Source organism: Podarcis melisellensis, assembly GCF_964234715.1.
Source record: "Podarcis melisellensis genome assembly, chromosome: 5".
NCBI lineage: Eukaryota > Metazoa > Chordata > Lepidosauria > Squamata > Lacertidae > Podarcis > Podarcis melisellensis.
The window spans coordinates 50,844,333-50,868,704 of record NC_138537.1 but is presented as its reverse complement, the minus strand read 5'-3'; the positions used below and the strand labels follow the sequence as shown (position 1 = coordinate 50,868,704).

General features: G+C 39.3%; 1 protein-coding gene and 1 long non-coding RNA gene across 6 annotated transcripts in view; one reads left to right on the top strand and one right to left on the bottom strand.

Moving 5' to 3' along the window:
- Nucleotides 1-24,372, top strand: part of LOC309370427 — a 107,769-nt gene that overhangs the window by 68,314 nt on the left and 15,083 nt on the right. For all 3 annotated transcript variants that reach the window (XR_014168553.1, XR_014168554.1, XR_014168555.1), the window contains 2 exons: nucleotides 17,110-17,355; nucleotides 20,427-22,022. This is a non-coding gene — a long non-coding RNA (uncharacterized lncRNA). The remainder of the gene's footprint in view (nucleotides 1-17,109; nucleotides 17,356-20,426; nucleotides 22,023-24,372) is intronic.
- The window catches only part of ATRNL1 (attractin like 1), a 515,103-nt gene continuing 491,156 nt past the window's right edge, over nucleotides 426-24,372 (bottom strand). The window contains exons 29-30 of one of the 3 annotated variants that reach the window (XM_081912145.1): nucleotides 7,436-7,486; nucleotides 426-3,220 (exon numbers count right to left, since the gene is read on the bottom strand). In XM_081912145.1, the coding sequence (XP_081768271.1) occupies nucleotides 3,096-3,220; nucleotides 7,436-7,486 (176 nt within the window). In that variant the 3' untranslated portion in view covers nucleotides 426-3,095. Of the gene's footprint in view, nucleotides 3,221-6,254; nucleotides 6,305-7,435; nucleotides 7,487-24,372 lie in introns of those variants that run through there. The other 2 variants (XM_081912147.1, XM_081912146.1) reach the window with 2 other exon arrangements.

The following is a 24,372-nucleotide window of genomic DNA, read 5'->3' as shown; positions in this document are numbered from 1 at the left end:
TATTATTGCCCTGGATAACAATAATGTGGTATTGTTTGGGAAGCACTGCAGAACTAATAAAGCTGAATGATGTGTGGATGGTCCAGTATACCGTAAATCCAGTGTGTGTCATGCACAATTACTGCTTCACTGCTATGTTGCAGAATATACTTTCAAAAAACGCTAGTTTGGTAGGGTTCATGCTTCGCCAGGGTAACTATTTCATAGAATACCTGTCCAATAAATGTAGGTAGACTCACAAAATACACGAACTTTTGGTAACTAAATCATGTTGGGGAAAATTAGGAAATTTATAGCCAAGTCTTTTATTTCTCTTTTGTCTTTCTTCAAATAATCATCTTACTCATCATACATGCCAATTCTAATGATTTGTTTTCTTTAAGCAAATCAACATTACAATGACAGAAGGGTTTTCTTTTTAAAGAAAAAAAACCCCAGACTCTTATTGGAGTTACAATATTTCTTTTTTTGATAATTTCTGACAGAAATCAATTTTGCCCTAATTCTGGAAAAAATTATATGTAAATAGGATCATATGAATAGAACATATTGGCATATAAGTGCTTGCAGAACTGGGTCCTTTGTTTAGAATAACAACAAAGTGAGGTAAGAACAGTCAACAAAAATCATCACACTGTGACAACATAACTTCAGCATAAGAATCAGGTCTCCTTTTGAAATGTGAAACTATTTCAACAATCATGCCAGCATAATTTATCAATGTGCAACTAATTAAAACAGCATAGCAGTCATGATAAAATGTAACCTAATGACCTCAGATGAGAGGGAACTACATACTGTACAACAGTTCCTTTTGATGTATTTAAATTCTTTTCTTTTTTTATACATTCAGTTCTCATCCAAATTAAGTAGTCAAATGATAATACAAAAGAAAAACACCTACCAACTCACAAACAGGGCGTTATTACTGCTACTGCACCATCTTGGCATGCAAGTAACTATGTAGTCAAAGTGTAAACAGTGAAATGTCTCCCCCTTCCAGAAATAAAATGATTTTTTAATTTAAAAAATGCAGGTATAATTATAAACATCAGTTATATTTGTATAGCTTTCATAATTAGCACAACTCCACTTTAAGTAAGAGTTTATACCTCTGCTGATAGATAACTCCCATACAGGCAGCTGTCAAACTAAGGACTGCTACTTTGCCCTTATGAGGAAGTTCTTGCAAGACGACTGGGTGGGGAACCTGCCGTGACCAGTTCAGAGTGCAGCTCAGCTCCAAAGAAAATAGTAGATTTAGTCTTCTTCATTTCAGTGATGCTTAAGTTGAAGAACTAAATACGCAAGTTTAATTGATCTTGAAGGCATTTAACGTTCCCTGAATTTGAGACATTAAGCCTAAATATAGACGTGATTCATCTGCCGCCACCTTCCGCAAACAACTTTTACATTAAATATTATGGTTGGACTCCAACATTAGTTATAACTGGAATAGACCTACTGAAACAAATGGATTTGATAATAATAATGATTTATAACAATAATTTATTATTTATACCCTGCCCATTGATTTTCAGTGGGTCTACTCTGAGTATGACTTAGTTGGGTACCACCTTATCATTCACCTATTGAGTGACATTCCACTTATGATCAGAGAGTTGGGGGAATTTCCAAAACAACATGGGAGGTGGTGTGGCAGCTGAAGGGAAAATGGCCAAAAATTGGTCCCCCTCCTCTGTGAGTAGTTACCTCTGCTGGATCATTGTTCCTTCTGTGAATGGAAGGGCTGAACTGCATAATGAAAATAAAACAAGGACACTGCTTGATCTTTTCTTTAAAATAGTCAAAAAATTTCCTTTAGCTTTTGTTGATAAGGTGATCTCACATACAGAAAAGTCATTCCAAGAGTTCCAAGTGACAAAATTTCCTACAAGCCGCTGGGGACTTTATTTTAGGGTACAGTGGAATTACTTAAATGCAATGAATACGAAGAGCTTGGATCTGTTGCTCTGAGAGGGAGGACTTTTAATAACTGTGATAAAGGGGTAAGTGTGGCCAGGGCAACATTATTCTGCAAATAAGCGGATATGGCATTAATTTTAACACTGGACATTGAGGCTACCATTTGCCACAAACTTGAGTATGCTTGAGACTATTGTAATCAATAGATGTCAGCATGCTTAAAGCTACATTTGACTTCAGCCTTCACAATTATGTTAGTTAAAAAAAGCATCAGATATTCTTCTGCAGAGAGTCTTACAATTTTTCTACTCCTGGGTCTTGCAATTTTGGAGATGGCTATTGGGGGAAAAGGGATCTTGGCTGCTGGACACGCTTTCCCAAACTCAGTCGGATCTGATAATGAGTTAGTTGGTTGGCATGGAAGACAAGCATGTACTCTTTGCTGTATTCACCATTCTGAATTCTTACATAGTAGAAAAGTCCAGTCTTCATCCTGCTTCAGACCTTAGACTGTGGCAGGGTCCTTTGGAAGGCAGAAATCTTTGATATGCATAAATCCTTTCAGAGTTTTTTTTGTTTTGTTACATCTGGCTCATTGAAATACATGGTTTTTGCTATATCTGCCTATCACAAAGTTCAAATTATGCCTTCATATCAGGGTAATGATAATATTATTTATATCCCTAATAATGTCATTTTCTGCTTTCTTAAGTGTGTGTATCTCAGCGCTAATCAAGCTGAGAAACTGGATAACTCAACACTTCTAGCTATATAACAAGTCCTTTAGACTTACTTTAATTTTCCATGATATATTTCCTTCCACATTATAAAACAATGTACTATCTTTTTCCAGACATTTTTATTTATTTCCTGATATGAATAACAAGAAGTGTGGAGAAGTATTTTTCATATCATTACTGATGTCAGAATCTTTTCATAAGGTCCTCCAGTATATTCACCTTTGTCATTCCAGATGCCCTGCTTTGGGGCACAGCAGAAAGAAGGTGCTAATCTATCTGAGCCTGGAGGTTCTTACCACCATTCTTACCACCATCCAGAGGTTGCCTCCATAAAACCTGAGGCTGTATTTTAGCTTACAATGGAAGCTCTTTAAAAAAGAAAAAAAGAAAGAAAAACATTACAGAATATACAAATGTGTTATTTTAATCTCAGACACAAGTTCCTTGACGTGTTGAAAGGTGGTGTTTTCGATTTCTGACTGCCGAACTCTTATCTTTACACTCTGAGGGCTTCTGTTGTGAAATGTCTATCAGTGCACTTGCAATTGCCAGTCCTGGAAGGAAAAGGAAAAGAGGAATTAACATTCTGCTATGGGAATACTTTTTCCTGCTTTCTCTTTCTACTTTCACAGAGAGGAGCTTCTAATTCCACTAGAAACTAGCTCATGAGCAATGGAATCAGACTTGCCATATGATTGCTTGAGCATTTCCTCCTGGTCTGGTACAAAAATTATGAGAGAAAACATACAAAACTGCAGTATTTTAAGCACAGAAATAGTTTTATTTATGTATTGCCTTTAGGAAAGCCTGGTGGAAAAAGAAAACCCCAAACTAATAATACCACTAACTAGCAGTGAAACTGATATAGTAGAATACCCCAGTTTTCATCTAAGGAATGTTGGAGGGTATGACAAAAGTAAATAAGACACTTGTCACACACTGTAGCTGTGTTTTCATATAAACAACAACAACAAAGCAATACCAGAAGCCAGTGAAAGCAAAGAGTTATAGTCCTCTGTCCCTGTGCCACAGTCCCAATCCCACTCCTTCCCTGCTGGCTCTTTATTTTTAAAAACAGATAGACGTCCAACTTGTTGCTTAGGGTGTATTACCGTATTTTTCGTTCTATAGGGCGCACCGGCCCATAGGACGCACCTCGTTTTTTGGGGGGCGAAATGAATAAAAAAAATTATTTCCCCCCCAGCCACGTCTGCCGCCCCAAGCCTTGCGCACACCTGCCCGAAGCACGGGGCACCCTCCGGAGGGCTCCGTGTGCTTCGGGCTGCAGGCTGCCGCCCCAAGCCTTGCGCACCCGGCGGGACCTCCCGCCGGGCGCGCAAGGCTTGCAGACACTCGCCCGAAGCACACAGAGCCCTCCGGAGGGCTCCGCATGCTTCGGGCGGCAGGCTGCCGCCCCAAGCCTTGTGCGCCCGGCGGGACCTCCCTCCGGAGGGCTCCCCATGCTTCGGGCGACAAGCTGCCGCCCCAAGCCTCGCGCGCTCGGCGGGACCTCCCGCCGAGCGCGCAAGGCTTGTGGACACTCGCCGGGGCTGCAGGCTGCTACCCGCAAGCCTTGTGAGCCCACGGGAACTCCCGCCGGGCGCACGAGGCTTGGGGATAGCTTCCTGAAGCCTGGAGAGCGAGAGGGGTCGGTGCACACCGATGCCTCTCGCTCTCCAGGCTTCAGCGAAAGCCTGCATTCGCCCCATAGGACGCACACACATTTCCCCTTCATTTTTGGAGGGGAAAAAGTGCGTCCTATGGGGTGAAAAATACGGTAATTAAGGCTTGGGAGACACAGATTTGAGCTATTTTATCTATATACTGCTTCCCATCAAGTGAATTGCGGTGGGTGGGTTAGGGTTAGGGGTCTGTATTTATGAGACAAGCAGCACAAAAACCCAAACAACAAAACCAGTACTATAAAATACTATCTACAAAAAAACCTGGGGTTTTTGGGTAAAAAAAAGAAGAGAGGTGCCGGATCATATCTTGATAAAAGTGCTGTGGGTACCAGCACAAAATGGCTGCCATGGGCTGCAAAAAAAAGACATTATAGTTCTTTGTGCCATTGAGCAGAATCACGAAAAGCACATTAAAATCCCCAACCATGTTACATACTTAAAACAAGATCTTAAAAGGCCTGGAAGAACATAAAAGACTTACGCTGGCACTGAGGACATCAGTATGTGTGCAAGGTCAGGGGAAAGGAGGCATCAGTGAATTGCCTTACTAACTGCAACTCTGCGTGTTTTGTCAATTAAGAACAGCCATGAGAATGCTGATACTTAAATATCATACAATATTTGAAGATTCTTGACTTTGATTTCTCATTGTGCCACCATACACTGTTCTTCAGTTCACTGAGTGGATATATAGCTTGTCAACATGTCAGTATGCAAAAATTAGATGTATCTGTAAAATATTCCCTCTCATACTTTTTACTGAATCAAAATCATTTCCATGTTGCAAAAGCACAGATACAAAGGGCAAAATCCAACATGTGCAAAGAATGTTTCATGGCTTGTCAGAAGACCCAACGGGGTTCAAAAGGGACAGTTACCGGTATTTCTCAGGGGGCAAAGTTAAAATGTAGAAGTAGCCTTTTGGATTCACTATATGCTTTTCCAGGTTCCACAAGAGTAGATCAACTTGTTGAAAAATTCTTCCCTGCTGTTCACAGAGAAGAAGCCTAGTTTATCTCTCCCCACATCATTCTGGATGCTGTCAGATGCTTCCCCATGATACTAATTATGGCAGCATCTCAGGGCAGGGCCATCTTTCTTCTCATGAGTCAGAGTATTCTTTTCACTTGCTTTGTTGTCCCACAGCCTGACTCTTGTTAAGCGGAGCTGTGAAGCTCCTACAAAGATGCTTCCTTTAATCTTCCTCCCTGCTCAGGATCACTTCCTCACATTGCACTAAACACATAGTTTGGTGATGCTTGTTTATTATGCTTCAGGTAGCATGGAGGGGGGATCAGATCACATGTGGTGCATGTGAAAAATACCTTTTGTAGTGGTCCCAAAGAAAACCCTCCTTGCCTGGAATGCCTGTTTACCACAGAAAGGAAGCTGGCACTACCACCATTGGGAACTTCTTTCCTATGACAAATAGTTGTGTGTGTGTGTGTGTGTGTGTGTGTGTGTGTGTGTGTGTGTCTGTGTCATCTGTATGTATGTATGTATGTGTATATGTATAGATGTTTATTGGAACTGCAGCATGAGAAACTGCACCACAGTCCTTATTCCTTTTGCACATGTGAATGATATTTAAATTACATAATCAAGCATGCCTTGCCACATTGTGTGATGTAGTTTGACCGTAATTCATGGATCCTTTAATGGATCCATACAAATTAACATACACAAGCATGCGGCCATGAAATCATTTCCCACATCATATTTGCCATTCTCTGACTCTGCATCATTCAGTAGCACTATGGCATTGGTGGCTGGAATAGCAGTGTTCAGCATGAAATTGTCCTTCGTAAGAAGAAGTGCTAGGGGTTGTAGCCAACGGTAGTTGGAGTAGACCCATTGAAGTTAATAGAAATGACTACCTTACATTCATTAATTTCAGTGGGCCCTTTCTGAAGAAAGCTTAGTTGGACAGAAAACCAGGACTTGCTTTGAGCCCTCGGGATGAAAGAAAGATCCAAATTAATTGGTGCCCACCAATCTTAAAAATATAACCTAGGTTGCAGTCCAAACACATTTACCTGAGAGTATGGTTAGAAAGAAACATGCACAGGATTGCATCATTAATGTAGTTTCAAGGTGCAAAAAGACATCAGACATCCACAGGACTCTAAACCCAATGTTCAGGCTACTGAAGAACTCTTGAATTTGTAAGTCAGTAAGAAATGTGTATCCTGGAGGTTGGTAGAGAGCTCAAGTCAGCTTACCATAGCTGTCCAAGGACCTTTTACATCTTTATTTCTCCTTTTAGGTCATGCTCTGATAAATACCAAATACGGTATGTTTTCATATGTTGTGTGTGTGTTTCTGTACTGCCCACTCCTGCTTGTAGTTGAGAAACCTCTTGTTTCTGTCTTTCTCTTTGCTCTGAGAACAATTTAAAAATTTCCATATGCATGGCTCTTGTCTTAGACTGGTTCCAGTTGATATTAGCCTCAAGTTTTCACTTTCATTGATGCTTTTCTAGCACATACGACTAGTGCTCTGGCTCCAGTGCAAGGCCAAGTCTGATGCCCTTGCACCAGACTATGACCTGTCCTCATTTCCAGTGCCAGTGCATCCACTTCTCTGGCACACTTAGGCATTGTTGTGCAGCATTTTTAAGTGTCATTCAGTCTCCACAGACCAGGTCATACTAGTGAATTGATTTAGTAGTAAGCAAACAAGCAAGCAAGCAAGCACCAGATTGATACTTGCTTGTCAGCAACTGTCTTTAGTTAAATCTTCAAATGTTACCGCTTTCCTGTTACAGTTAGTGAACTGATCTAGGATCAGGCTAGGGATAGAATGTGCTCCCCAATAAAACACATCAAGGCACTTTTTACCGGACACCCTGAACTCACAAAAGAGCTGAACCTAACATGCTTTTCCCAAGTTTTCATTTTCTTGAAATATGCTTTATTGGATGCTGTTCCTCTTACTCCACTATTCAGAAGGAACTGCTTCTTTTCAATCTAAAACTGCATACTGGGACATGCTTGCATGCTGTTAGAGTTCCATTAATATCAAGTCACTCCAGAAGATCATTTTTCAAAACGTCACACAAATCATCCAATGGAATTCACTTACCGTGTTCTCTAGGCCCAACACAGTTCCTTGTTATCAAAGCAGTACAATTAACTAGGGGAACAATTCATTACTTCAGACTGGCGGTCTAAAAGAATTTCATTTACCAAGTCAAAATGATGCACAGACGCTGCTGGCAAGTAGAATTTACATCAAAATGCAACCAAAGAGTCAATAAAAATGCTGGGGCTTAAATATTTATTATATGCTTTACCTTTATTTAATAGGGTTGTGTTTCCAAACAGTTAGAGTTAATATTATTGGCTGGAAATGTAAATCCTATGATATCTCCCATTTGTCACCCCTAGTTTCATGGCTTGTTATAATTTACTTCATGCATTACCCCTTTAAAAATACTCCCTCCTGAGCTGAGAGCCTCTGTTTCTTCAGTTCTGTAGCAGTAGTACTGTAGAATCAGCATGGTTCAGTATCAAATCACAGAAGCAGAATTAATGAGTCACATGTACAGGTCAGAAGCTTCTCTGTGATCTTGAGGTCAGGGAATTCCAAGTCCATCTTGGAATAGGATTTATCAAATCAGTTTTAGCTTTACAGAAATGGGGATGACTATTTTCATAACCTTTGGTTAGGAAACAATCTATAGTTTCCTTTAGTGAATGCTAGAGACACCATTAAAAGGAGCGGCCAATCCAATATGCCAGAGAAAATGACATTATTATTTTAAAAAGACAACACCAGAAACAAGAAAAAACAATATTATCTTGGTTGTGCATAGAACAACTATAGTCTTCCCTAATGGCAATTTAGTGGTAATAGTTGATCCTCAAGCACTAAATGCCTAACTATAAAATTACTGGTGTGCGGGTTTTTTATTTTTAACAATTATGCAGAACAATTAATAAGTACAGAAATAAAATGTACCACAATAAAGCAGATTGCCTTGCAAACTGTGGTGTGCAATTTAAGATGTAAGTGCAACACTTGAATTTTACATTTGAACAATAGGCTTTGAAAATGGATTCATTCTGAGATAGCTTTCCTTGCTCCCCACAACTTTTGCAAGAGCAGGCAATACTATACATTTTAATTTTCCAGCAAAACAGCTTCATTAGGCGTGAAAGGTTAATTGCAGGCTTAAGTGCAATTCAGGGAACCACACGTGAGGCTTTGGTGAATAGAGCCGCCTGCTACAGAAGGCAGTGAGCTATAAACTGTTTGCCCTGCTGAAATGTTTTACTACCTCATTTACTAACTGTCTTCTTTTACTGCTTGTATTTGTAGTTCTTTTAAACCTTTAATAGCTACAGTTTTATTTCACTGTAATCAGATTTAAATAGAAATACCCAGGGTGGGATGTTTGAATCTCTCCCCCCCCCCCATTTTGTTGTATACAGCTACATACTAACTGATGGAAGACCATATTACCTTCCAGAATAAGAAACCAACATTTTATACTTTAGTTTTATTTGCTGGCTGAGAAATGTAAGTTTCCCCATTCCTCTATTGTTCATTTTAATTAAAAATTTATCATGCTAACGCTTTCTCCTTTGTTAAAGTGAAGGGTGTTAAAGATGACCTGCTAGTTTTGGTTAGGCGGATAATTGGAATACACCCCCCTTTTAAATACATATTATTGTAAGATACCATTCTGGATAGATAACTTTATTAGATTAAATTACTGGCATTTCCACACTGTTATGCAGAATCTGAACATTCACAATACGGAACACACTATGATAATTACAGTAAAGACCCATCAGTGCAGAATCTTTAATACTCTAAATGAAAATTAAAGAAGTTAACCATAATGTCACAAAGAAATTTAGAACAACAACCAGATTAGGCAAGAGTTGTCATGCAGGCAAGTTAAAAACAGAAAAGATGGTGCTCTAATGCCGTTTGAAACCAAAAGCTTCACATTTCAGCATTGCTGCAATTTCCTTGGTTAGTTCCCCCCCCCCAAAAGCTCCTGTAAAAGCCCAGTAACTGAGGACTAAATGCAGCTGCATTAGTGCAATGAACTCATTACTTAGTATATTAATAATATCAGAGATCCCTGTACCTATGAAAGTTAATGCAAATGGCTCTAGTGAAATTTCAACCCTACTGAGAAAATAATGGGAATTAGAATGGCTAATCAGTGGTTAACATAGATCACCATGGAGCTCAACAAGTACATCTTCATTTTTATTTCATCAATACTGTTTATAATTACACACTGGGCATTTTTACTAGGTTCTGTCATTTATTATGATCGTTTCAGTGCACTAAAGCACTCTGCAAGCACATATGAAAATATCCTGGTTCATCAACTCTCATTTATAATGGTGTGAGCACTATCTTAATGTTATGCCAGGGTTTCTACTCTTGCTAGCCTTATTTATAAACATTAACTTCACTTGCACCCATTATTCAGAGAGAGAGAGTACATTTACTGAATGCATCATAAACCGAAGAAGAACTGAAAGGTACAAATCAGGTGCCCTTAGCCATCCTTTCCTCATCTCCCACCTCTGTGTTCAAAGATGCTGTGTTGGACTCAGCTCACAAAGCAAGGCTGCATTTCAGCCCCCATTCATTTCAACTGGGTTTATCTGTAGCCAAACCCTATTAAAATGAATCAAGGTGCTCTCATTTCCCATCTTCTTTTGTTTTGTTCCATCATGGAACGAAAGATGGCATACATGTAGTTCTGAGGCAGTCACCTTTCTTCCCCTATTCCTCTTTCTTCAGTCCCCAGTTTACCGTCTCTGTTCCCTTCCTCCAGGCTCCCCCTCTCTAAGACCCTGGTGTCCTTCATGTCACCTTTAGACTTCTGCTTCCCCTCTCCCTCATTTTTGGCTCACTTCTACCTCCTTACCTAAAGTACCCTCTTGTTTTTCACTGTCAATTTTTGGTTAGGATATGGAAAAGTATGTTCATTTAAGTAATGATATGAACTACAACTCCATTAAATCAAATATTTGTATTGTAGGCAGATCAGTGCTATTTTCTTTTATGGAACAAAATCCCATTCAGTAGTACTTTGTCTTGGACTCACCACATGGAAGCAGCTGTCACCACAACTGTCATCCCTAAATATGTAGCAAAATAAACATTCTCTGAGAGGCAATTATGTTGGCAGATTTATAAACTAAAGTGCCTTGAAATAACCTTTGGAAGCAAATTTTGGAAGCTAAAAAGATCTGTGTTCAAGCAGCTCCCTAACACTGCACCTAACTTCTTAAAAATCCAATTACACAGACTTCTTAGCATAGATATTTGATGCATGATAGATCCTTTCCACCCAAATAATCAGTTTCTACTTTTAAAGTGTGTCTGCTCATTAATAGTGAATCAGTTAATCATAAGAAGACGCACCTCTGCTCTCACAATGCTGTTTGTTCTTCTAATTTGATTTCAAGGAAATCCTTATTCACTGATTTGTGACTTCACAAGAATATAGTGTAGTATGTTAACCACACCTGAATCGTGTGTGATCGCCAAGGTAGAAGAGAAAACTCCACCTTACCTTATTGTAAACAGTGAAGACTCTGCAACATTAGTGACTTACAGTTTGTAGTTTGCATTTTTCAGCTGATTCTGTTTTCTGCTATTAAATCAGTGTCAAAGCAGATCAGCAAGAGCTAGGTGATTGGAACTTAAAGGATGGAAAGCTGTAACTAGGAAGTTAAAAAAATTTCCCACTCCAATTCTACAGTCAGTAACCTCAAATCTTATGACTGGAATAAATTATGCAAAATGATCAGTGCACATACATATGCATATGCATGTTCTAATTCATAATTCAAGCAGAACTGCTTGTTTCCATGTTTTGCTTCATTTTAGGGAAGTAAACTTTTTAAAAATGGGGTAAATGCAAATAGGAGACCCTGTAGTGTGATAAGGACCATCTAATTTTATACATCCCTTATGACCATGCTTTGGAACAGACTTTTTTCCTCCCAGAAATACAGAAAACTAAAGCATTTATCATCCATTTACAGTTACTAGTATAATCTCCTTTAATCCATGTATTTACCCTGGAAATCTCATTCTGCTGTTATCCCACATGCCAATCAGAATGAGCTGTTGACAGAGAAATGTCATACATATCAAAGAAATGATAGTCCTTGAAACACAAAATGTATGTCTTCATTTTACCCAGACTTTTTTGCTTATGTTTTCTATTTTACCTGTTCCAGTGAAAGCCCAAAGCCTTGCTAAAAATATAATCTGTTGAATAATAGTATTGGGTTTTGGAAATCCTGGCTTAAAATCTGTGGGGGAGAAATCTTTCTTAGCCTCAGTTCACCATCTGAAAAGTGGGTGTTGTGAGGATCTGTGAGATAAGGAAAAGCACACTATAAAGCACACTGCATACTTAAAGTAATATGGAAATGATCAATAATACTAAATTGGGAAAGCAACAGAATATTCAGTTTTATCGGAAATGTCAGTGGCTTGTAACAATTTCTTTCTTTTCATTCTTTTCTTCTTTTGTACTGAAATTAATGATAATATTCTACAAAACTGGTATTTGATGCTATCCCTTACAAAATCCTGCCATTTCCAAAGAGATTCACGGTGCTTCATTTTCACTTCAAATAGATGCCATATAATAGGGAAAACCTGCTTGATCTGAGTAATGATCAAAGCATCACTATCTTTGCTGTTGATATTGTGGTTAGGTTTGACAGTCTCCTGATAGGAGCTTAGCAAAGGAGAAAGAAAAACATTAGAAGCATAAAGTGTCCCATTTGCTTTTGTCTCAGATACTCATTTCTTCTTGGTTTCTTGTTAAAATCTATCCTTGTCAGACTACTTCAAAGCTTCCCCATACTCCACATTTTGCCACCTCCTCCATGGCAAATCCAACTCCTTAGTGGACATTAGCTGTGGCCCATGTGGAAAGCATGCTATTCTTCCAAGCCCCTATCACCAAGCAGTAGCCGAAGGAGAGAAAGCTATGTGCTTTAAAGTTTAATCAGTTTCGGATTTGTTTTATCTTCCCTATAAAACAAATGTACTGGTTGCCACTATCCAGTGATAAAGAAGGGTGAACAGGAAGAGGTGATTTTCATAGTGCAAGCCATACTTGTCATTTCAGATGTTTACTGCAACAATAGTTTTCCACTCCAAGACAACAAAATTTGGGTACCTAGTCGGGCAAGGTCTGGGCTGGAGCCCAGTGCAAAAGGAACAGCGCCCATAGGAAACTACCAGAGACATAAGTCTGTTATTACATTACATGTACATAGGAAGCTTCCATGCCGCAAGTCAAATCCATCTAGCTTAGTATTGTGAGCACTGACTAGGAGCACTCTCCAGGGTTTCATACAGGGAGTCTCCCCCAGTGTTTCCTGGCGACGCTGGGGATTGAATTTGGGACTATCTACATGCAAAACTGATGCTCTGCCACTGAGCTATAGCCCTCTTCCAAGTCTTCTACTGCCAAGCAACCCTTCTATAAATGATGCAGGCCAACACAGTTGATATGACATAGGCTACAAATGTCTCACATAGGAAGAACTAAAAGTGCAAAACTAATTTAAGACCATGTCTGTCACTCACATTATTATTAAGAAATTAAACACCAGGGAAATATTCTAAAAATGTGTATCCATTTTAAAGATGGGAAACACTGAAAGTATCTAGTTTGTAGACAGCTTATTCTATGAATCCATAGCAGAGAACCCAAAGTATATAGCTCAAACAAGTGGACCAAACTACTAGCTTCAAATCAAGCAAGCCCATAGAAAGAACTCAATCCACACAAAGCAGATTACTCAGTCTTAGGGCTTTTTGAGGGTTCCAGTCAATCAGTCTTAAGAGGCTCCTCAGTGTCCCCTTCTGATGCCTTATCCATACTTCTAGGCAAGAAACTCTTACCTAGGGGAAAGAGAAGGGGGAGGCAGTGAATCTTTCCCAATGGAGATTAGAATTCAGCTAAAACTCTTAGGTTTCCTGCTGGCAAAAAGATGCTCAGTGTTTCATTTCCCACTCACGGTATGGTTCCCGAATGAAGTCCTCAATCTCAATTTTGGGTAGAAATAGAGAGTCTACATCTGTGGGACTCACCTGCCCCAGTATGCATACTTGCACAAAGCATATATGTGCAAAATAAAAATAAAAATAAAAATACACAACTTTAAAATAATAATGGGAAATCAACATTTGTATCCTTTGACTGGCAATACGGGGCCCAGAAAGCCCCTAATTGGCCGAGTTGGTACCTTTCTATCAGTTTTGCAGCCCTAACATTAGCCCACTCTCATAGACAGACTTGGGAAATAGGATGTAATATACGGAAAGACGCCTGAAGGATAAATAAAGGTAAAATGCAGGAACAGAAAGACAGTGTGAGGCTGAGGGAAATGAATTTGGAGGGAGAATGGTCAGGGTTACAGTTATGAATCATTTATATTTGCCTTGCTTGTTTTCTGCCTTACAAGGAGAAATCCCTTGGCCTTTTGAAGAATGACTCTTTTGCATCTAAAAAGCCTGTGTTATCCAAGACCTCTGAGCAGGGGTAATTGTAATCTAATTGGGACAGTCAGTTCCAGCTTTTATGCAAAAGAGCAGCAGACAGAGCCTAGTTACCAATTGCCTGGGCATGTAACAGCATCTATTTTAGTTTTAGTTTTGTCCTCAACAGCAATGTCTGAAGAACAAGTTGCTTTTCTAAAATTTCCTTTCAAAACTGGAACAACTAGTTGACCCACTTCTATCTCGCTACTCATACTCTCAATATATTCATTTCTGGGGTGCCTCTAAACTCTGAATTAGATTTGTGTACCTAGATATCTTCAAAACAAAAAAAATTCCTTCCAAGTAGCACCTTAAAGACCAACTAAGTTAGTTCTTGGTATGAGCTTTCGTGTGCATGCAGACCAACATGGCTGCAGACCAACACGGCTACCTATCTGTAACTAGATATCTTCAGATGGACTGAACTTAGTGCTGCAGTTGGCAAAGATGTTACACGACAACAGAGGTTGAAGGTCTTGTACTGTATTTTGTATTGTAGAACTATATTTTCCTTCACAACTCACAAACTTTACTTGGTGATGAATATCTTCTTAGACAAATTATTATGGTGAACAAAAATTCTGGTACACCACTTTAATCAAAAGTAGGTACTATCTTCACCTATAATGTCTTTTATTCTATCTGCACCCATAATGTGTTCTCTCTTATACATTACATTCGGTAAGGCTGAGTAACTACCAGGATCAGAAGTGTTTGGGGGGGGGAGGCAGTTGCTAACATTCTGCTTTAATATATTGTCGACTTTTTCCTTTAAGCTTGGGGGGGTTTTATGAAAAAAATGTTTGTTAAGCAAAATTAAAATTTTCCAGTTATTCAGTATCCAGCTGAATTCTGCCATTAAATATTCAGTGCATCTCAGATTCCATTGCTAGCAGTCATAATGACAAATAAATAATCTTTGGTATTTAATTCAGGATTAAGTCAACCAGTTCTTAGAATTTGGAAAGCAGATTACTGTGTGAGACCTCCAGGCCTTCAAACATTTGTGATGCATGGCTAGTCAGATTATCTGCAGTACACCCATAAATATCAGACACATCAGGAAAAAAAAGAAAGCGAGAAAAGCAAAATAGTAAATATCCTCCTCTCAATTTTGGCTAGCTCCATTACCAAAGCTGGCCCAATCTCATTCAGCATATTGATTTAACTCAGTCCAGCAGAAATGACTAGGACTTTGCTCATAGGTTTGAGTCACAGGAATGTTTTTCATTGAGCAAGCTAATGTGGTGAAGGAACTGTTACAAAAAATGTTGCAGACTCATAAATAATGGAAAAAGTTGGAGCCATACATCAACAAATTATGAAGGCTGCTTTCCTTTTGACAAATGATGTGCATTTTTTTCAAAACTGAATTTTTCTTCTATATATATATAACTGGTGTCTAGTTTTATTTGTAACTTCAAGTTATAAAATACCTCTGGCCCATTTACATCAACCATACCTTCATGTCCAATTCCCCCCCTAAAGTTCTCTCCCTGCCCCCCATTAGTTGCATTACTATCTTGTTTGTATAAAGTTGTAAGTCTGAGCACAGATTAGTGCTTCTATAGCACAGAAGAACTTTCCCCTCTTATTTACCACTATGACATCTGCTTTGATCCAGCATGGATAATGCTATAACCCTTGTCAGGAAGCAAAAGGAATATTTTGTTGATTGGTGGAAATACCTGTTTGCTCCATTTCCCTTTTTACAGTAACTTCCCATAGCCCGACCACACATAGTGTTGACTACACTAGATCACTAGCAGGAAGGTGAAGGAGGGAGAGAATGACCTGATTCTGATCTGCGTACTGAGCTCAGGGCAAAAAGGGGATGGGGCAGTCATTTGTGCTGGCTTGCACATAATACAAAAGTACAGTTTAGCACAACATCAGGGCTGGCTATTTTTTAATTACTGTTTTTGCTGTTGGCTAACCCTCTGAAGACCACATGCCAGCAGTGGGCATCAGCAAATCAAGAGTGGGTATGGTCAGTGCATCATACATATAGAGGCAGGTATGCACATAGCGTGACTACATGGACAAGCCTGGCTTGTGCATCTCCTTCCTCTCTTCCTCCTGCAAGGCTAAGAGGAGGAGGACTGCTGATGAGTTAGTTGAATTTCAAGGGTTTGCAACTTAACACCATGTGAGAACCAGGGGTCCTGGTTTAGAACAACAATTAAACAATCTGGTTTCAGTATCCATAGTTGAAGATGCCCTGTTTAGCGACTAACCACTATTTGTTGTAAACAAGGATCCCTGATTCATACCTAGCCCTAAGCTAAGGTATCTTCGAAACTTAAAGTAATCATGGTAGAAGTCTTCCTCCCAGCAATGTGGTAAGGGGCGTGTGCAGTCCTGATGCTTTGCTCAGGCTTACTGAGGCTTATGTGTGAACCAGCCCACTGTGTGTGTAGCCACTTGCCTGTGGAGCATTCTTCATCATTGCTCAGAGCTTTTTGTGTCCCTTGGTGAATGCATGTGCACCACATTTCAAAGGCTGGGATAGGTTTATTGTTTTCTTAGTAAGAAGCAGCCCAAGTTTTAATTCTATCTCATTCCAGTTTGATTTTTAAAAAGATGAAACCAGCAAAAAATAAATTTAAAAAATGGATGCATTTGTCTGAGTAAATTGGTCCTCTTCTCTTTCCCCTCCCCTTCGTTCTTTCAGCTTGCCTTTCCCCTATGCATTATTTCAGCACAAAGATCTCAAGGCCACTTGTCTACAGAGATGCTAACACAGAGAGTTTTATTACTATAGCCATTCTTCTAGTCCAAAGGGAGACCATGACAACTGCTTGCTAATACTTCTCATTCCTGGCCTCATTCTTTATTTTGAAATTCAGTATTATTACAAGCAGATTTTAGGGCAACCTTGAATACCTGAAAAGGTTTAAATATTTATGTTATTTGTCAATTTTTCAATTTAATCACTGAGTAAGCTTTCCCCTTTCAGAAAAGAAAAGAAAAGAAAAGAAAAGAAAAAACAAAACCGCTTTCCTATGTAAACAACTTCTCACATTTGGGAGGGTTTCTCTGTTTTCTCCTGCATTTTCCTTCTTTCATTAATCTTAATCCAAACAAACTTTTATTTTAACACCTGGAGATGAACAACATTTCAAATTTGCAATCTGAAAAGTTTGCAGCTAATGATTGCAAACTGTAGCTTCCCTGTCACCCTTTTCCTTGACTTCACCATTCAGATTTCCTGCCACTGGCTGTGTCAGAGGGAGAAGAGGAAGCAGACTGGGAGGAGCAGGTGTTGGAAGCTGAAGAGGTAACAGGATTTAGCGAGAAAGAAGAGGCTGTGGCAGAGAGCAGTCCAAAATCAGAGGAGGAAGCAGAGGCTGACGAGAGGGGCCAAGAGGCACAGATGAGGCAGGCTGCTGAAGAAGCCAGCGCTAGGAAATCTGTAGCCCTCCAAATGTTGCCCTACTAACGGATCTATGGTGAGTGAAATGTTGAATCATTTGCAGGCGACAGATTCAGGGAGATGATTCTTATAACAGGTTGGATGTGGACTAAGTTTAATTGAAGTAACCTTCCTCTGAAATCAATGGGACAACTTAAATTATGTCATGACTAAGTCCCACCAATTTCTGTTGCTACTAAGTTCAACTCTGGATCCAACTCAGTGATTGTTAAAATAGCTAATGAAAGCTCTAACCTGCAAAGACCATTTCATTAATAAGGGACTTCCTGTTGCACAGCCTGGTTTTTTGTTACCATTACTTGGTAGTCCGATATCTAATGGATGATCTGTAGTACCTTTATATTGACCAGGAAGAACACTTATATAATCACTAGCAATGTGATTTAAGATAATACAGTATTTTTGGTCTTTCTAGCTCATGGGTTGGCAAACTAAGGTCCGGGGGCCGAATCCTGCCCAATTGACATCTCTGGGTTATTTGTGGGGCATAGGAATTTGTTCATTTTTTTCTTCAAAATATAGTCCATCCCCCCACGTCTGAGGGACAGTGGACTGCCCCCCAGCTGAAAAAGTTTGCTGACCCCTGCTCTAGCTGCTTTCCTCACATGTAAGAGTGACTTGCAAACGTGATGAACTAACAACTTCTGAGCCAATAGTTCATGGCTCCTTCTCTGCTACAACAATTTTCACAATCTTAAAGATTCATTTGCTAGAGTATTTGATCTTAGCTAATGAATTGATCGCTGGCAGTAGTGAGGAAAAAGATAGAAAGCATTTTATGAGCTGGTCCATTGCTTGAGATTGCAACACATTTTTTTTTCAAATGGTCCTCTATTCATACCCCTCACATTGTCCATTCTAGTCCATATGCTTTTCTAGGCAGCAATAAAGCATACAAATCTGAAAATAATTGGGTGTGAACAATTCAGTGTTTAAGAGCAGTTTGCATTGGTGATGGAATGTTTGCTTTAAGAATTATTTTCAGGAGATATTGATTTGACAATATATTACACAACCACATCTCTGTGCTCTTGGGAAGGCGAAAAATCATTCTCTGCTTAGCATTTCAAATAGTGTCCTAATTTAAATGAGATTTCAACTTTAATGCTTCTTTTTTTAGACTTCTCATTTGCACTACTGCAGTCTTTCAATCCCTGATTAGTCCAAGTATACAAAGGAGAGAAGATGTGCTTGATGGTGATGATAATAAATACAGTAGGTTAGCATATAACCTCACATATTCAAATGTTGAATGAAAATAAAACTGATTTATTTTCTCTTGTCCCAGCTCAAATATAGTGGTACTTGCTGGTCATTATGGTTAAAAAAAATAATGCTTAATTCACATGTTGTACCTGCATAAAATTTTATGAATCCTCAAGTGTAATCAAGTGGTGCTCATCCATTATGTGTATAATTAGTAAATAATACTTATTTCCCAATAATTTTAGGCTGAAGCCCTCTGCAAACACATAATGCTGTGCATAGATGAATGTATGGTGGTGGCCAGGAGTATGTTTGCTGGCCTAGCCCTGATGTCTGCATGTTCAGTGGCCCATCACCACAGACATCTACACTTATGCATCCAAACGTACGTATGCTTTGAATATGCAAACTGTATCTTGACAAAATGGGGCTGTATGCATTGAATTCAGAGAGTTTACATGAGTTGACAGTTTATAGGAAGAGACCAGCAGTCACAAACATAATCCCTTCCACACGTTTATCTGAACACAGATTGAAAATCAGGACAAATGTATTCATTTTAAATGTATGTACCTTTCATGCAATACTTGTAATGAAGAGTTTGTGTCCAAATACAAAATCTTAAGTGAAGATCAGCCCTTAAACAATTAGGTAAATAGGCCTAAAAACCAATCAGAGGCTATGTACAAAAGACATTTTTTTCTAGAATCAATGGAGACTACAAGTAGTCTCTACATGTTGCCAAGGGCTGCCAAAAAAGGCCTCGAGGGCCGCATATACTCCCTTGGGCCAGGTGTTTGACCACCCTGTCCTAGGAGCTGCCCATGTGACCTAGGTCACATGACCTAAGTGCCCCACTAGGTCTAAGTTTTCCCAGCCTCCATTGGAGTGTATCCACTCCTGCCCAATGATATTGTGGGTGGGTGTATGCTAAGATTGCAGTCAGCACTTCCTTCCTTCACCTGAGGCATATGCAGGAAGGAAAAGGCATGGATAACCTAATGAAGGGGAAGGTTTTCAAATTTATATCAAGTAACCATACCCACTCTTGTGGATGGTAGGATCTAGAATCAATCTAGATTGAAAGTAGCATGTTGAATATGAGCATGAATGATTCCATAATGAGAAAAACTACATGTATGGGCTACAGATGAGTTATTGTGTGCGCAGGCTGAGTATAATGAATGAGCTTTTTATTCTAACTATGAAAGTGTCTTGGAACTTGACATGAAAAGCTGAAATATTTATCATACTTGAATCACAGGGGACAAACCAAGGAAACTAAAGCAAGAAGTTTTTATTTGTGAATTGGTATTATGTTCTTGTCCCAGAATGATAAATGTATTTCTTTATTAGGGAGAGAAATGCTTTCAAGCTAACAGTTCCTTCTGTATATTCATGGCATGTTCTCTTACCAGTGATGTTTCTTTAAATCTATGTCATACACTGGGTCCATATATCAAATGCTTTTTATTCAAATTCTTTAACAATGTAATTGTTTGAGTATCTTAGTTCTAATTCTTAGTGGTTCTGGGGTTGAGAGGGTTGGGTATGCAATAATGTCCCCAAGGAGCCTATTTTAGTGCTGCAGAAGTTGCTGGGATCAAAGCCTCTGGATCCTGTATCATTACTATTATTATAACTTTTCTTGTACTGCAACCTTTCTCACCATCAGAACCCATGGCAGCTAGCAACATCCATAAAATACAACATTAAAAACAAAGTTAAAACCAGAATCTACAGCAGTGGTTCCCACACATCCCCCATCCCAACTAGCCCACTTGAAAATTGCTGAGGGCCTTGGCAGAACACTTAATAATTTTTTTGCCTATTACGTAGCAATTGTAATATAGCTGTATGGTTTTTAATGTTATTTTACAGACATGCTGCAGACTGCCTGAATGAAGCATGCAGAACACCGTTTGTGAACCTCAGCAGTACAGTAATCAATAGCATACAGCAATCAGTGGTGCTGATTTGTGGGGTCACTCCAGCTACGATTCAAAGGCCTGCATAACAAATAGATACGAAGCTATCACCTGAGTGTGTAAAACTGCAAAATCTGTACAGGGATGTCACTGCTGGGAGAGCCAAGGGGCTATAGTAGCAAGGCCTCCTCTACAGATCTCTGAACCCAGGTTGCCTCTTTCTCAAATACACACATATGATCCAAGATAGGCATCTACTGTGACACTGAAAGAATCCTGCAGTTCAGTTATCGAACTGCACATGGATTTGCTGGCATACCAACTATATTGGTGCTTCAAGCAACTGTGTGAGTTGCCTGTACACTTGAGTGAGCCCCTACAAGAGTGGTTTCATTGAGGAATTTGGTGCAAAAAAATGTAGGTAATGGTACCAGTCCCAGTACTGAAATAAGTCAGTACACATGTGAAATCAGTCAGTTTTATATGGATTTTAGTAGAGATGCCCACAATATTTTAAAAATAGCTTGCTCTTGTGACAAAATCCATTTGTTCCCTTTCACTATGTGTTAATTCTCCATTTCTTATCACCCTCTTAATTTCTGCTGAATGAATCCACAATTCCAGCACCAATGGTTGATACTTAAGTTGCCTGTTTTCACAAGTTAGCAAGAAGCATTCTGGTGTAAACATAACAGTTAACATATTCTCTATTGTGACTATTATATAAGGAACAGAAGAGCTCTTGATTCATCGCAACTCAGAGTAACTGGTTGAGTGTTGTGTGTCACAGTTTATTAACTATTTAGAATTATAACTAACCCTTCAAATATATCATCAGAGCAGCTTTATAAGGAAATCTGAAAAACACCACAAAATAGCTAGTGCATTAATAATTAGAAGTAAGAACAATTATAAATACAGCATCAAAATAAAACCTTTTTTTTTTTTTTAGAAAGCTAAAAAAGGACCAGCCCTGGGAAGAGTGGATTCCAAGTAAGCTCCTTCTGAAGCCAGGGCACCCCACTAAAAGCTGTCTCTCCAGTAATCACCACCTGCACCTTGGATGCTGTGGAGGCAGATAGAGAAAGGCTCTGTTGAGAAAGGATGGATGGAACAGCACGTGTGGAGGCACAATTGTGCAGAACGGGATTCAGTTCTGACAGCTTTATTAAGCTAATATGCAGAATTGCATGGTTGTTTTTAGCAACTGTTCTCTGCTGCTTTATCTATTTGTTGGTAATATGTTTCTTGCTTTTGTTACATTGTTATCAGCCACTTTAGAAGTTTTAAAATAAATGTGTTGCTGGAAGATTCCAGGTGAGGAAATAGTGTCATCTAGCTGGGATGGTTGGGTATTATCCTGGTAAGCTGCACTAAAAAGCCAGCTGTTGAAAAAAGCCATTCCTGTTGGATGCTAACCATCTGGCACTGTTGCCAAGCAATTGGCTAATGCCTCTGATTTTACACTAAACCCCAATTGCTGGCCTACAATCCATTTGGAGGGATACCCCAATGCTGAAGACGACGAGGGTTACAACAACAAGAAGTAGTAAGTACTTTCACTAAGTATACAAAGTGTTCTTCTAGGTAATTAGAAAATACTGTGAAATATCAGGAAGAGGTTTTTTTATTTCATTAGACTTCGGCCTACAGGTGTCTTAAGTTTACCCTGACACTGACAGTCAGCCTCCTTGAGAATGTAGATCCTATATCCAGAGATCTTTGGGTAAACCAATTTCTTCTTTCACCTCTGCCTCCAAAGGCTGGTCTCATAGGACTCCGTTTCAAGAACAGACCTGTCAAATCTCCCAATTGCCTTTCATTACTGAATAACTCCTGTATGTCCCAGAGGACAGCTGTGTTAAAATAACAACTTCTCATCTGATCATTTCTAAAAGCAAGAAAGCTACTTCAAGTTATTTCCCTTTTTAATCTATAACTCTTTATCAAATGGGGAAGAATTTCATTTCTGGCTCAGGTTCTGATCCTCTGCTATTTTTCAAAAGAGTGATATTGAAGAGTTTTTAAAAATGGGATCGGATCTGCTGAACATACACTTCCGCAGTTAGTATTGATGGGCATTACTCAATGCAAATCAAGAGAACAGTGAATGGCTCAAAGTTTTTAATTAGTGCTCAAAATCAGTGAGAATATGTTTTACGCTGTGAGGCACTAAGAAAGTGCCATAAAGTAGCTGAAATTTCTCCTTTCTTTTAGATGTGAATCTGTGTAGATTCCCGGCTCGGCCCCAGGTATTAAGGAGTGGGAAAACATAAAAGAATGTCATTGGATTTAGGATAGAATAATTTTTAGGTTGATAGTAAATATATGTATGTATGTATGTATGTATGTATATCATGAGATATACATTCTCTGAACTGGAACAGGGGGGATGAGAATCCTTGCTTGGATAAGGCAAACAATATATTGGAGGACAAGAAAGCAATTAACAATGAAATTCACTGATGCAAAGAAGAATAAGAAAGGAAGTTCTAGAAATAAAAAGCTTCCTGAAAAAGTCTCTGCCTTCTATTGTAGTTGTCACAGTTGAAAACTCTGCACAATCCATATAACTATGTGTGTTATAAAAAAAGAAGCCATTTACTTTTAAGTTATAGCACATTGCTTTGACTTTAAAACCTCACTATAGAGCAGTTGGACTGTTCCGAATTTGAAGGTTTCATTTGAAAACTTAACTCGTTTCAGAGAAGACATGCATAAGATTATGCTGTAAATGAAATATTAGTGGAATTAAAATACTGGAACTTATTTTTAATACAATAATGGCAATTGCCACACCACCACCAACCAACTTTCTACACCTACATGAGACGGAGAACAAAGAAACAAACAAGACAGAATACGTAATATGGCCAGAGGAAGCAGGAGGAGTGACATTAACTCTTCAAGAGTGCACTGTGAGAACAAGTTCTTGGAAGAGAGGAAAAGGGACCAAAAATAAAATAAGAATGGCCAGAAAAATGAGCCATAGATACTTTTTCAGAGAATATTGCATTTTCTAGTCAGCCCTGAAAAGGTAGGATAAAGTTCTCCCGTGAAGGTCCAAAGTATCAACTGATGTGAGACGTTGATGGAAGAGGGGATAAACTTTAATTAACTGCATGGCTGAAGCAGACTGAAAAAAGGGAAGTTGAAATGAGCCAAAGCATGAGCTGACCAATCTGGAGGTAAATGAAGGTTGGAGCACTGAGATTCAGAGAAGCAAAACTTAGGGCTCTTAAGACCTCAGTGGCAGCATTGGAACGGGGCTGTCCCATTCCACCCTATAGTAATAGCCATATATTTCTCCAGTTTCAGGCTTCAGTCCTGCTTTCCTGCACTAAAATGGTGGCATCAGGAAAAAAAATGGGCACAGAAGTCTATTTCTAGGTGGAGTTATGTCCCACATGCTAAGATCTCATAAAGAAAATACCAGTACATTTTAATGACAGATATCCAGCAATGGGGGTGTGCAAGTGAGGGACAAGCTCCTTGTTTAGGAGGAGGCATCTGCCCCCCTCCAGCACTGCTCCCCCTCTAATGCTGCCCACTAACTGTGTTAGTGTTTGGGACATACCTGTCTTGAGGGGGGGTGGAGGGAGAAGTTAAGAGGGGCTGAATGTGAAAATGAAAGGAAGATTTTCCATCATTCTCTGTGATGGTTGGAGCAGTTCAAAGGCTTGAGGATGTGAACAAGGTGCATGGGATTGGTCAGGGCGACCACTCTGCACCCTTTCTCTTCTTTGCTGATTAAATCTAGCAGGGAGAGGATAGCTGGCAGGGCCCAGGTGGTGATTAATGGTGGTCCCTCATAGAATTGTAGAGTAGGAAAGGGACCCATGGGTCATCTAGTCCAATCTCCTGCAATGCAGGAATCACAGCTCAAGAATCCCTGACAG